At 35.7% G+C, this 13,034-nt stretch overlaps 1 protein-coding gene across 2 annotated transcripts in view; it reads left to right on the top strand.

The window, feature by feature from the left end:
- AGL (amylo-alpha-1, 6-glucosidase, 4-alpha-glucanotransferase) overlaps nt 1-13,034 on the top strand; it is an 83,269-nt gene that overhangs the window by 48,818 nt on the left and 21,417 nt on the right. For both annotated transcript variants that reach the window (XM_049616746.1, XM_049616747.1), the window contains exons 22-27: nt 1,103-1,239; nt 1,488-1,621; nt 2,904-3,079; nt 6,872-6,974; nt 10,250-10,475; nt 11,706-11,817. In XM_049616746.1, coding sequence (XP_049472703.1) covers nt 1,103-1,239; nt 1,488-1,621; nt 2,904-3,079; nt 6,872-6,974; nt 10,250-10,475; nt 11,706-11,817 — 888 coding nt within the window. The remainder of the gene's footprint in view (nt 1-1,102; nt 1,240-1,487; nt 1,622-2,903; nt 3,080-6,871; nt 6,975-10,249; nt 10,476-11,705; nt 11,818-13,034) is intronic.

Here is a 13,034-nt window from a genome sequence, read left to right as displayed (position 1 = left end):
ATTTTCTATAACTATTTCGTAGTTAGCACCCTATTCAAAGACTAAGTCCCGTCTGCAAAACCAAGTAACCTGTTTTCCAACCTCTTGTTACCTCTTCCACAAATCATTCCATCCCATTGATATATCAGATCTCTAAAACGCTGCTCCATCATGTCACCATTATTAAACAAGTGGAGCTCACATTTGCTGAGCAATGTTTGCCTTCCCTTAAAATACTAGGGCAAAAGTGAAATGTTATTTTATACTGTCTTGTTTTCTAGTTGTTTTTTTTTTTTTTTATGTTTTAAGCTTTGTTTCCCAAAGAAGGTTGTAAAGGCCCTTGAGAGAAAGAACTACATCTTAAATTTATATAATTATTTTTTCAATTTCTCGAGACATGCTACATAGTAGAATTAAATTCTAAATATATAAATAAATTTAGTCAAAGTGAACTTGGTGAGGCTATTAATATATTTTTAAGGTGGAAATTATTGCATTATTGGGCAACCAAAGAAGTGCTATTGTTCTGTCATTGAAATAACAGACTCTGCTATGTATGCATAGGAATTCTATGAGTTTCTGTTGAGTATTACTTAAGGATATGCCCATATATTCACCTTGATGGTTTGTTTAGTCCCAGCTACCTCTTGTTATATTTCAAAGATTCTTTCCAAAGCAGGCTTTGTTATTATTGTTACCAGAGATGCTCTTGTTCTCTCTGAAACCAGTCCTGTGATTGCCTGAATAGTAATGAATCTACCACTTTCCACTATGAGAAGACACAGACTTACCAATTTTTCCCCAGTGCCTTAGGGTAGGGAAACTATGACATTTAGTTGCCTTTGAATATTATAATATTCAAATTCAAAAGAACAAAACAAGTCTCAGAAGTTAAGCATCCTGGAAAGCTCAGCATAGCTCCGATGACAGTAGTCTCCTTCAGTATGTCTTTGTATCTTGGGCCCAGCCACTGTTGCCACACTTATCTCCAACCACGGGAAGTGCCACTGTGGTCTTTGCAGCCCTTGTGTCTACGTCTATATCATTAGAGACAGCAGTAGCCCAGGCTATGGGAACAAGTTGCCTCTGCTAATAACAGCATGATATTTCTATGAATTTTCAGGATTAATGTCCGTCTTGGCAGAAATAAGACCAAAGAATGACTTGGGGCATCCCTTCTGTGATAATTTGAGATCTGGAGATTGGATGATTGACTATGTCAGTAACCGGCTTATTTCGCGGTCAGGAACTATTGCTGAAGTAAGTAAAGCTATGTTCTAGCTGAAAAAAACAAGGACACAAATAAAAATTATATTACTATGGTATCTATAAAATTAACATTGTTTTCTGACCTGAAATATTTCCCTCCCTTCTTCATCATCTTCTGATTCTAATAAATGGAAATCTAGTGGATTATTAGATAATAGATGCATGTTTGGATTTACCTCTTAAAATGCATCCAGCCTGTAAACACACCGAATTAACTTCTAAAATTGTTTTTATGACAGGTTGGTAAATGGTTGCAGGCTATGTTCTTCTACCTGAAGCAGATCCCACGTTATCTTATCCCATGCTACTTTGATGCTATACTAATCGGTGCATACACCACTCTTCTGGATATAGCATGGAAGCAGATGTCAAGGTATATCCAACAAAGCTTGAGTAAATAGGCATGCTTGTGTAGAAACTGTATGTAGTCAGTTTATACACACATTTGGAAGACCAAAACGTAAGGAATTGTCATAGACTCAGAGCTGAGAGTCTGTAAGTGGATAATAAATATATTTGCATCCTTTAATCTGGAGCATATAAAAACAACATCCCCATTAAAATCTGTTCAGTAAAGCTAAAAAACATGTTCATGAGAAAATTTAATTGTTTTATATTATTTGTTTCTGTTTACTCGTTGACTTGTTACGTTAATGGATATAAGTTTAGAATATGCATACAAAATATGCCTGGGTAGCTCAGTCAGTTAAGCGTCAGACTTCAGCTCAGGTCATGATCTCACAGTGTGTGAGTTCAAGCCCCGCGTCAGGGCCTGTGCTGATAGCTCAGAGCCTGGAGCCTGCTTTGGATTCTGTGTCTCCCTCTCTGTCTGCCCCTCCCCTGCTCGTGTTCTGTCTCTCAAAAATAAATAAAAATGTTTAAAAAAAATTTTTTTAAAGAATATGCATATATAGTTCTTTTTCTAATTTTTCATTAAGAAAAAAATTATTCTGTTATTATGAATGAAATCTGCCTTTAGTGATGAATTTCCCTAAAATGAAATTACAGATCTAATGTGCCACTGAAGAGCCACCAAATTGATTTGGGCATAATTTCAGAAAGAACAGAACTTCAGCCCTTCCTTCCATTTGGCACAACAAGCTCATGGACTTAAAGCCAGTTGTAATATTGGGTGAAATGAAAGCAGTTCTGAAATCCAACCAAATTGAAAATGTTTTCAACTAGTATTACCATTTTTACACATCTGCGTAGAGAGACTTTGAAAGAAACCAAATAAAATGACACTGCTAAATAATTTTGAAATAGTAGGTATGCAAGATGAGTAAGTTCTAGAAATGTGCTCTGTACCATTGTGCCTGTAAATAGCAGTATTGCATTGTACGCTTAAGATCTGTTGAGAGTAGATTTCAAGTATGTGGTATGAACACCACAATTTTGCATTTCTACAAATAATATTTTTAAGTGTATTTATTATTCGAGAGGAAAGAGAGAAAGAGAGAGAATGTGCACAAGAAGGGGAGGGGCAGAGAAAGGGAAAGAATCCCAAGCAGGCTCAGCACAGAGCCTGACTCAGGGCTCAATCTCACAAACCTTGAGATCATGACTTGAGCCAAAATCAAGAGTAAGACACTCAGCTGACTAAGCCACCTAGGTGCCCCTCTACAAATATTTTAAACTCGGTCACTTTGTTACAGCTTTGTTCAGAATGGTTCTACCTTTGTGAAACACCTTTCACTGGGATCAGTGCAAATGTGTGGAGTAGGAAAGTGCCCTTCTCTGCCACGTCTTTCACCTTCACTCATGGATGTGCCATATAGGCTAAATGAGATCACAAAAGAAAAGGAGCAATATTGTGTATCTCTAGCTGCAGGTAAGAAATTACATACAGGTTAAAATGTGTCAGTCAATATTTTTTCAAAGAGGAAAAGCTATGGGGAAATGACTAATTTTTTAAAAAAACTCATGATGTTACCCAGGATTTTATATGACTGCTTAGTAAAATTCCATAGCTACTCACTTGTAAAACTAACAATTGTGCTTACTATTTAATTAATACTGTGCAACAGACATTTATATTTGTGTTTTCATTGTGGCTCATTAATCCTTTTCTTCTGCATGTTTCTATTTTTTCCAACTCTGAGTATTTTGTATTTTTTTTATCATATTTGTTTTACTACTCTTTTACATTATATTATACTTCTTTCCCAATTTAAAAAATTAACTCAAGGGGCACCTGGGTGACTCAGTTGGTTGAGCATCCAACTTCAGCTCAGGTCATGATCTCACGGTCCATGCCGTGAGTTCGGACCCCACATCGGGCTCTGTGCTGACAACTCAGAGCCTGGAGCCTGCTTCTGATTCTGTGTTTCCCTCTCTCTCTACCCCTCCCCTGCTTGCTTTCTGTCTCCCTCTCTCTCTCTCTCTAAAAAATAAACAGTTAAAAAAATTAACTCAACCTTGCAAATTACCAAGAGATAATAGGAAGATCCTCTACATGTTACAAAACACAAAACAAATGTTAAATAATTTTTATTATGTGTCTAATTGCAATAAAATTCTTTCAACTCTATTTGTTGGCATCCTTTCCTGCAAGTAGTATTAAAACCTGAATCAAGAAACAAATCTCAGTAAGCAAAATAGGCTAAAGAACAGGCTTTTATTTTCTTTTTAATATATTTCAAGCTATTTCTAGAACGTGCTTAATACTTAACACCACTGAATTTAAAACTTTCCAAACTAAACTGAAAAATACCAAATTGCAGGATGAAGATAATAGTAGTTATGTGATTTCCTCTGTTTACCCTTGAATTTGCATCTACTCAGACCAAGAAAAAAGACTTCTTAAGACCTGACAACTAAAAAAGAAATTAACTTTTCATTTAGAATGATCATATGAATCCTCTGAATGTTTTAATTATATAATCATGTTTTAGATTTTCACTCAATATCATCTCCTCCTGGTACTTAATTTCCCCTGTGAATTCATGCAGATGCTCATGAAACTGAACTGGGTCATTGTGGAAAAAAAATTGATATGCAGAATTTGGTTTTAAAGCCCACTGCTTAGAAGCCTATTACACAGTATAGTGATCTCAACATTCTTGACTATGCACTGCTATTGTTAAGCACTCCCAAAATAAATATACTGATATACTGGTATCATAACTGGTATATTGATATGTTATGATATGTGATATAATCTTGTACAGTGTAAAATAAAAACAGAAACTAAAAAGGTAATGGGGCACCTGGGTGGCTCAATCAGTTAAGCATTTGACTTTGGCTCAGGTCATGATCTCATAGTTCATAAGTTCAAGCCCCCCATCAGGCTCTGTGTTGACAGCTCAGAGCCTGGAGCCTGCTTCAGATTCTGTGTCTCCCTCTGTCTCCCTGCCTCTCCCCCACTCACACTCTCTGTCTGCCTCTCAAAAAATAAATAAATGTCAAAAAAAATTTTTAAGAAACCAGAAAGTTAAGTTGATAAGTATAAATAGAAGTTTTGATATTTCCTTCTAGTATCCCAAGAGACTGTTCTGTATGCTACATACTAACAAAAAACAGAACTGTGCTCATTTTTGCAGATAGGTTTTTGGGGGTTCATTTTAAAATGAATACCAAGGTCTTTGGTGACAATAGTACCAAAAAAAATTATAATTGTAAACTTGTATAATAATTGACAAGGTAGAAATCACTCAGAAGATATGTGGTAAGTCCTATACTCTTAGAGGTCAAAAGGTTAACGCTAACATTTCCACATATCAGTGCTAGAGATTTTATAGTTTTGACTTCTTCCCAAAGACAAATTGCCTGTACTTTAGGGCATAACAACTCAAATTTACCCTTAAATCTATCTATACTCATAATTTATTCAAAGTGTTAAATGGGTTAAAGTACCAGGAAGTCTGTGTGGCATAGAGTGGTATTATAGATGTCTACTGTCCTCATCGTCATCAAAGTTACAATCATCAACCATATATAAACCATATATTAATAATCAACCATGTGCAAATAATACACAAAGTGTTTAGAGAAATTTTGTACCATTATTTTAGAGACAGTGTAGAAATGAAACGTCTAATATTGCCTTTAGTTCTGATCCTTCTTAATAGAAAGTAATGTCGACTCTCCAAGAAGGCAAAGACCCAATAAGCAGAAACTTAAATTGTGAAGTATACTTAGGAATGGCCAAAATTTTCTTTTATCTCAGGCAAATTCTTTCACTTCTCAACTTACCTTTTTTTAAAAATGTTTATTTATTTATTTTGAGAGAGAGAGATTACGCCAGCATGGAGAGAGAGATCAGAGAGAGAATCCCAAGCAGGCTCTGAGCTGTCAGCACAGAGCCCAACGTGGAGTGATCTCACGAATCGTGAGATCATGACCTAAGCAGAAATCAAGAGTCACATGCTTAATTGACTGAGCCACCCAGGCACCCCACAATTTGCCTTTTATAATTAGTCTTTTATTTCATTCATTCAATAAATTTTTGTAATTTTTTCTTACCAGTTACAACTTTTAGCAATAGATATAGTTTGGTAAATAAGCCAGATAAGGTTTCTGTTGTCGTGAATCTTATTTTCCACTATGGAGAGACATTTATTCATTCAACAAACCAGAAAACAAGCAAACAAGATAATGTCATATAGTGTTAAGTGTTTAGAAGATAGTTATGAATGAACACGGTGTACATTTTATGTCCTTAGTTTTCCCTTCCTGAAAAATGTGTTGCATTTATGCTTTAGCATAGTTCTTTTTTTGAGTGGAATGCTAATTTCCTTTACTTTCCTACTGATCATTGTTTTTGGTACCAATAAAGATAACAATATATTCTTTACTTGTTTTATAAGAAACCAAACTCAATCTAAAAGTTGTAGATTTTATCCATCAATCACCCTATCTTATCTCATGCATAAAGGCTGTAGTTACCTAGAATGTTCAAGTTATTTAGCACTTGAAATCCTTATTTTCATTTATAAAAACTGGCTAACAAAGTCTAACACTTTTAAGTTGTTTTGAATTAATGGGAAATTTGGTATTAAAGTTTGTCTCTAGACTGATAGATTAATAAACATATTCAATTATATATCAGTAAGGTAATCATTTTGTATTTAGAGTAATTTGTTGCCTTTAAATTGCAGGTGGAATCTTTTCAAATATATCATTAACATTATATGGCGCAGCTGTCTTTTTCTCGAGCTTATCTGTTCTCATATCTGGAGAGTGTACTTTTCACTTTATTAAACTTTCCCACTTGTGTTACTCAAAATATATATATATATAATTAATATTGTATTGTTTGTTTATATGTTAAATACTAGATCTCTGATTTCAATTTAGCTTTAACTTATTAAAAGAAAGTTTATCTGTGTTTAAAGACTCACATTCTAATCAATTCAGGTAAGTATCCCTCTCCAGTCCTTGATTCTTAATATCTTCAAAATCATGGATTCCCTTAAGAAAGTAATAAGAATATGGAACCTCATCACACAAAGTTGATGTAGGTATAAATACATCACACATTTTGCATATAATTTTAGAGGGCTTGCAGACTCCCTATAGCTTATTCTTGTCCCCCACCCTTAAAGCAACTGGCCTATAGTAATGGAGTTCATAGGGGCTTGGGTGTATTATTAATATATTACTTTGTTGTGTTTTCTATTAGGTTTACCTCATTTTTCTTCTGGTATTTTCCGTTGCTGGGGAAGGGATACTTTTATTGCACTGAGAGGTCTACTGCTGATTACTGGACGCTATTTGGAGGCCAGGTAGGAGATCTCTAAAGAGTTGGAGCACAAGTTTGTGTCTAAATATTTTTCACGTGCTCTTCAAACCTTCCTCCTTGCCATCTATTTGTAACAGTTGGGAGGTAGGTTTTCCTTAGGTGTTTTTTTTTTTTAATATTTTTTAATGTGTATTTACTTTTGAGAAAGAGAGAGAAAGAAACAGAGTATGAGGGGGGAGGGACAGAGAGAGAGAGAGAGAATGAATCCGAAGCAGGCTCCAGGTTCTGAGCTGTCAGCACAGAGCCTGACACTGGACTTGAACTCACGAGCTGTGAGATCATGACCTGAACTAAGTCAGATGCTGAACCAGCTGAGTCACCCAGGTGCCCCTATTTTATTTTATACATGTTCATTTAATAAGATCACAGAATTTCAAAGTAGTGAAAATTTTTGAAGTTACTAAGTTCTAGTCCTTCATGTTATAGGTCAGGTTATCTTCAGCATTTGCTAATTGATTTCAGTAAAACTAAAAAATATTTAACCATGTTACTAACATCACTCACTAAAGAATAAAACTTCTATGCCTGAATTAACTATAAGAACTCAGATTCACCTTTAGGTAAAATTTGAATTTTATCATTTTTTTCCTTCTATAATGAACACTGAGTCCTGTAGAAAGAATTGTAGTATCAGCTTTTCCTCTATCTGTTGTCAGGCCTTGGAACCTCCAGTTTTATGTTTTTTTAGATTTAAAATAGTGTTTCTTAATGTCACAATCGTATGAATGAAACTACCAAAGGCAGAAAAGAGAAGCTATTATAGCAGTGCTGCTCAAATGAGCACAACTCAGTGCCACCAACCAGCAGTGTCACCATCATCTAAAGACTTGTTAGAAATGTAAATTCTTGATCCTTATGCTGGACCTCCAACTGTGGAGATAGAGAGGGCAGAGTACCAGGTAGAAATCTGTGTTTTCCAGGTGATTTTCAGCAGCCCAAGGCTAAAGTTTGACAGCACTGCTCTACAAGTTAAAACTTTCAGCAAAAAAAGCATTTATATGATACCTTGTTTTGATGTCATTCAGAAAATAACTGAAATTTGCCTCTTCAAATGACAAAAGTTTTGTTTTCAATCCTTTTAAAATTGAAAATGTCTAAGTAGGCATCTGAAATGTATCATATTCTTCCCTGCTAACCTAATATAATAAGATCATTTCTTATTGACTAAAGAGACCATTGTGGGTCTGTAGAGATTTGGGACGCTGTTTGCTTCTTCCCCAAATGCTCTAAATTACCATGATTAAAAAGTAGGAAATGGAACATCAGAATTCAGCACAATGGCTAAGAAATTGGGTTTCGGCCAGACTGCCAGGTTCTAGTCCTGGTTCCAAACTACCAGCTGACACATTATCTTTGTTGTACTCTCCGTAAAATGGTGATAGTACTTAACCTACAGGGGTTTTGTGAAGATTGAATGAGCTATCCAGTTATAGCGTCTAGAACAGTATCTGTCACATACATTACACAAATGTTAATTTTTTAATCATTATTATTATTTTCATTGTTATCTGGGCTCTCAATTATCACTTCTATATACTACCAACAATTTCTCCTTCTCAATTTTACATATGACTGTCTAGATCAGGGGTCAATGAAATATGGCCTACCGCCTATTTTGTATCACCTGGGGCAAAGAATAATTTTTACCTTTTTAAAGAGTCATTTAAAAAAGAAGAATACATGATTGAGACCATATATATGGCCAACAAATCCTAAAATATTTACTTTCTGGTCCTTTACGGAAAAAAGGTTGCTTACCCTGATCTAGATGATTCCAAGAGGATAATGTATGTGTTAGGGTAGTACTAGCTGCTATATAAATTACAAACTCTTAGGGCACATGGGTGGCTCAGTCGGTTAATCATCTGACTTTGGCTCAGGTCATGATCTCATGGTTTGTGAGTTTGAGCCTCACATCAGGCTCTGTGCTGATGGCTTGGAGCCTGGAGCCTGGAGCCTGCTTTGGATTCTGTGTCTCCCTCTCTCTCTCTCCACCTCCCCCGCTCACACTCTGTCTCTTTCTCTATCTCAAAAATAAATATTAAAAAAAATGTTTTTTCTTTATAAACTTAAATGGTTTTTCACAGACGAAATTTATTTCTTGCTTCTCGCCCCAAATGGGTGTTCAGGAGGTAGCTTTCCACATAGTGATTCAAGGATGCAGGCTCCTTCATCTTGAGGATCGACCATCTCCCAGGGCCTCTGAGTACTACTTTCCAATCAGCTGGCAGAGAGGGAAAGAGCCTAAGGAAAATGCACCTGTTCTGTGCACTTAACATACATTAGTTCCATTCACATGTTTGCCTTAGAATCCAGTAATCTGGTCACAGCCAGCTCTAAAGTAGGTTGGGACATGGGGGAAAGCCATTTTGGTGGACACATGGCTATCTCTACCACAGAGAGTTCTACTTCCTCCTTCTGCAGAGATATTCATGGACAGAAGTCTTTGTATTCAACTTTCAAGTGTGCGACATTGTTCTGGATGGCTAAGATTGCTGCATTCTGACCTTTTATTAATTGGAACTGTCACTATCCTTACTAACACTTTTGTGCTGCAGGGTATAAGAAGGATTTTTATTGCACTATTATTTAAGAGACAGGCATTAAACTGAGACACAAAACTAATTAAATTTCCAAATGGTTTAGCCAAAAAGCACTGAGGCCAGACATTTTAAATGACTTTTCCTAGGTAATACAGATGGCAATGCTAGGTTTTAAACCTCAGTCTTCTTATTTCTTACGTCTTAGATTTTAGAATGCAATATGCCATCTTACAAAGTTGTCATTTGGTATATGACAGTACAATAATACTTTAAAAGATGTATTCTCTACCAGTTTTGAAAATAAATCATGATTTTCAAGGTCAACTTTTACTCATTTATTTTCTTACATATTTGCTTTGCTCTTCTTATCTGCTATTTAAAATAATAAAGTTCATTTCATAGTTACTTAGATTTTGAAATACCACAGATTTCAAAAGTAGAATCTAGAGATATGAGGGGCCCTAAAAACCACCCAGTCCAATCCCTAAATCCACAGATAAAAAAAACTATCCCAGAGAAGGTAAGATTGTCAGAGAAAAAGCCAGGGCTAGGATCAAGGTTTCTGGCCTTTAATTCAGTGCTTGATGTATCATATTATGGCCACTTCTCCATGAAATTTCGAAGAAGGGCAGAAATAGTAGTTACAAAAAGGGACTTAAAATTTTTTAACTGATTGTTTTCATATCAAATGATCCACCTAATTCTGTTGTTTTAGGAATATTATTTTAGCATTTGCTGGTACCCTGAGACACGGTCTCATTCCTAATCTCCTGGGCGAAGGAACTTATGCCAGATACAATTGCCGGGATGCTGTGTGGTGGTGGCTACAGTGTGTTCAGGATTATTGTAAATTCGTTCCCAATGGCCTAGACATTCTCAAGTGCCCAGTTTCCAGAATGTATCCTACAGATGATTCTGCTCCTTTGTCTGCCGGCACACTGGTAAAAATCATCTTAAAATAATTTCTTTTTCCTGAAAAATGACTTCTAGCTGTAAAAGTGTATAAAATATAAAAGTGCATGTAATTAAAAATCCAGATCTGAAGAATTCAAGTATTGGTATTTGTTTAGCACCTGCTAGGACTTTGAAAGATTGCAGTGATAAGACTGCTTATCTTCAAGTGCAAGTTCAAACTTCAAGTTCAAGGAAGGAACTTGCAACATGGTAGAAAAGATAACGTATACATATTATGGTCATTACAAAAAGGTGTATAGGAAATGCCATGCATAAAAGAGAGAGAGAGAATCTAATAGGTAGTTGGTTCTTAGTGAGGACTTCATAAAGTAGCTAAAATTTCACCTCAACTGAACCTTAAAAGGGGAGTAGGATTTCAGCAGAGATGAGGGAAGTTGTGAGAAAACATCAAAGATGAAAGGAAAAATAAAGTGCAGGGTGGATTGAAGCACATTTAGGACATGCTGCTCAGTCTAGTTTGACTTTTTGTGTAGGGCACCTGCAGGGTAATAAGAGATAGTGGAAAGGGTGAACAAGGTTGCAGAGAGCCTGATCACCAAACCACAATGCCCTTACCTTGTGAACAGTGCAGAAAAAATAAACGTTTTGAGTGGTTTTCTTCCCAGTCAATAATGTACAAATATTATGTACTTTTGCCATTTCTGATCCGCCTTTATATTATAGTTTGTTTGGTATGTGATTGTGGAGAACTTCTAAACCAACTTAAAGTTAGCAGAGATCTGTGCCCCCATGATATTTTTGTCATGAAATATTCAAAGAACATTTGTCAAAAAAAGTTTTTACCTAAAGTGTCACTTTACCATGTAATTTATCCCTGTTACTATATATGTGGATGCGTAAAAACAGCAATGCCAATTTAGATTTCTGTAGCTTCTGTAGAAGCTAGATACATTTATTATCTGCACAGTTCACTTGAACAGAAACTATACAAACTCACAAGATTCATTTTCATGTGTCAGCAAAATTACAAACTATTTCATATCACAGACATGAATAGTCGAAACTACAGTATGTTAAATATTCATATGCCAGAGGCTGACTGTTTAATGTGGGGTATAGGAACTTCCTTCCCCAGTCCCACCCCATTTCTCTTCCAGAGGAAAATATGTTTTCACAAAACTACAGTTGTGGGATTTGGGAAAAGGTAAGAAAAATACAGTTTCTAACAAAAATAACATCCATTGTATCTCAAACAGGATCAGCCATTGTTTGAAGTAATACAGGAAGTAATGCAAAGACATATGCAGGGCATACAGTTCCGAGAAAGGAATGCTGGGCCACAGATAGATCGAAACATGAAGGATGAAGGTACATAACTTTACATAGTAAAGATTTACTGATGAGGTGGAATTAAACCTTGTAATTGTTCATGTATTTTTTTAAGTTTGTTTGTTTTAAGAGAGAGAGAGAGCAGGGGAGGGGCAGAGAGAGAAGGAGAGAGAGAGAGAGAGAGAGAATCCCAAGCAGATTCTGCATTGTCAGCACAAAGCCCATTGTGGGGCTCTATCCCACAAACTGTGAGATTGTAACGTGAGCTGAAACCAAGAGTCAGACGCTTAACTGACTGAGCCACCCAGGAGCCCCTAATTGTTCATGTATTTGACAAATATTTTATTTGTGTGTGAAACTTCAAAATATAACAATGAGAAAGGTTAACACAGTTCCTGATCTCACCGGTTTAGTTTTAGTTTCTAGAGGAAAGATAAAATTTTATATCTTTTTAATTTTGTATCTTTTTGCCAGCCAATTTGAAAGGTAATTTTGGTGGTTGCATTTATAAGCATAATAAATGAGGGCTTACTATGTGCTGGGCATTGTGCTAACTACTTTACCTATGTTATTCCCATTTAACACTCCCAAGAACATTGGGGATGCATTATATTGTTCCCAGGTGTATTGATAAGATGACCGAAGCAGAGTAGCTTGCCCAGAGTCGCACAGCTACTAAGTGGCAGAGCTAGGAATTTGTCCACAATCTTTCTCTGTAACTTAGGCTCTTATAAGATTCTTTTTGTAAAAAGCTTTGTCTACAGAGTTAAAATAGATCTACTTTTTTAACCTCTTTTAAGTTTATCATGTTCCTATTTTTATGGCACACTATCATCATCAGCCAACGCAAGGCTAATGACAATTTATTTTATTATCCATTCCCTCTAGAGACATTCCGTACAGGAAGTAATATAAAGACACATGCAGGGCATACAATACATATACATTTGCTGTATATTTATATATTGTTCTGTGAAACATATACTGCTTTATGTGCATGTAGATTTTAACTTTTTAATTTTGAAAGAATTAGAGATTGATAGAAAGCTGTAAAAATGACACATAAGAGTATACTGAGGCCTTCATCCAGCTACCCCAATGAGGATATCTTACCTATTTTATCTATATCTTACTGTAATACAATATCAAAATCGGGAAGCTGACATTGGTTCAATACTGTTAACTAGACCATATTCAATTTTCACCATTCTTACATTAACTCATTTGTGTGTGTACATGTGTGTGCATGGCTCTGT

The sequence above is a fragment of the Panthera uncia genome (assembly GCF_023721935.1).
Source record: "Panthera uncia isolate 11264 chromosome C1 unlocalized genomic scaffold, Puncia_PCG_1.0 HiC_scaffold_4, whole genome shotgun sequence".
NCBI lineage: Eukaryota > Metazoa > Chordata > Mammalia > Carnivora > Felidae > Panthera > Panthera uncia.
This window is presented reverse-complemented; position numbering and strand designations above follow the sequence as displayed.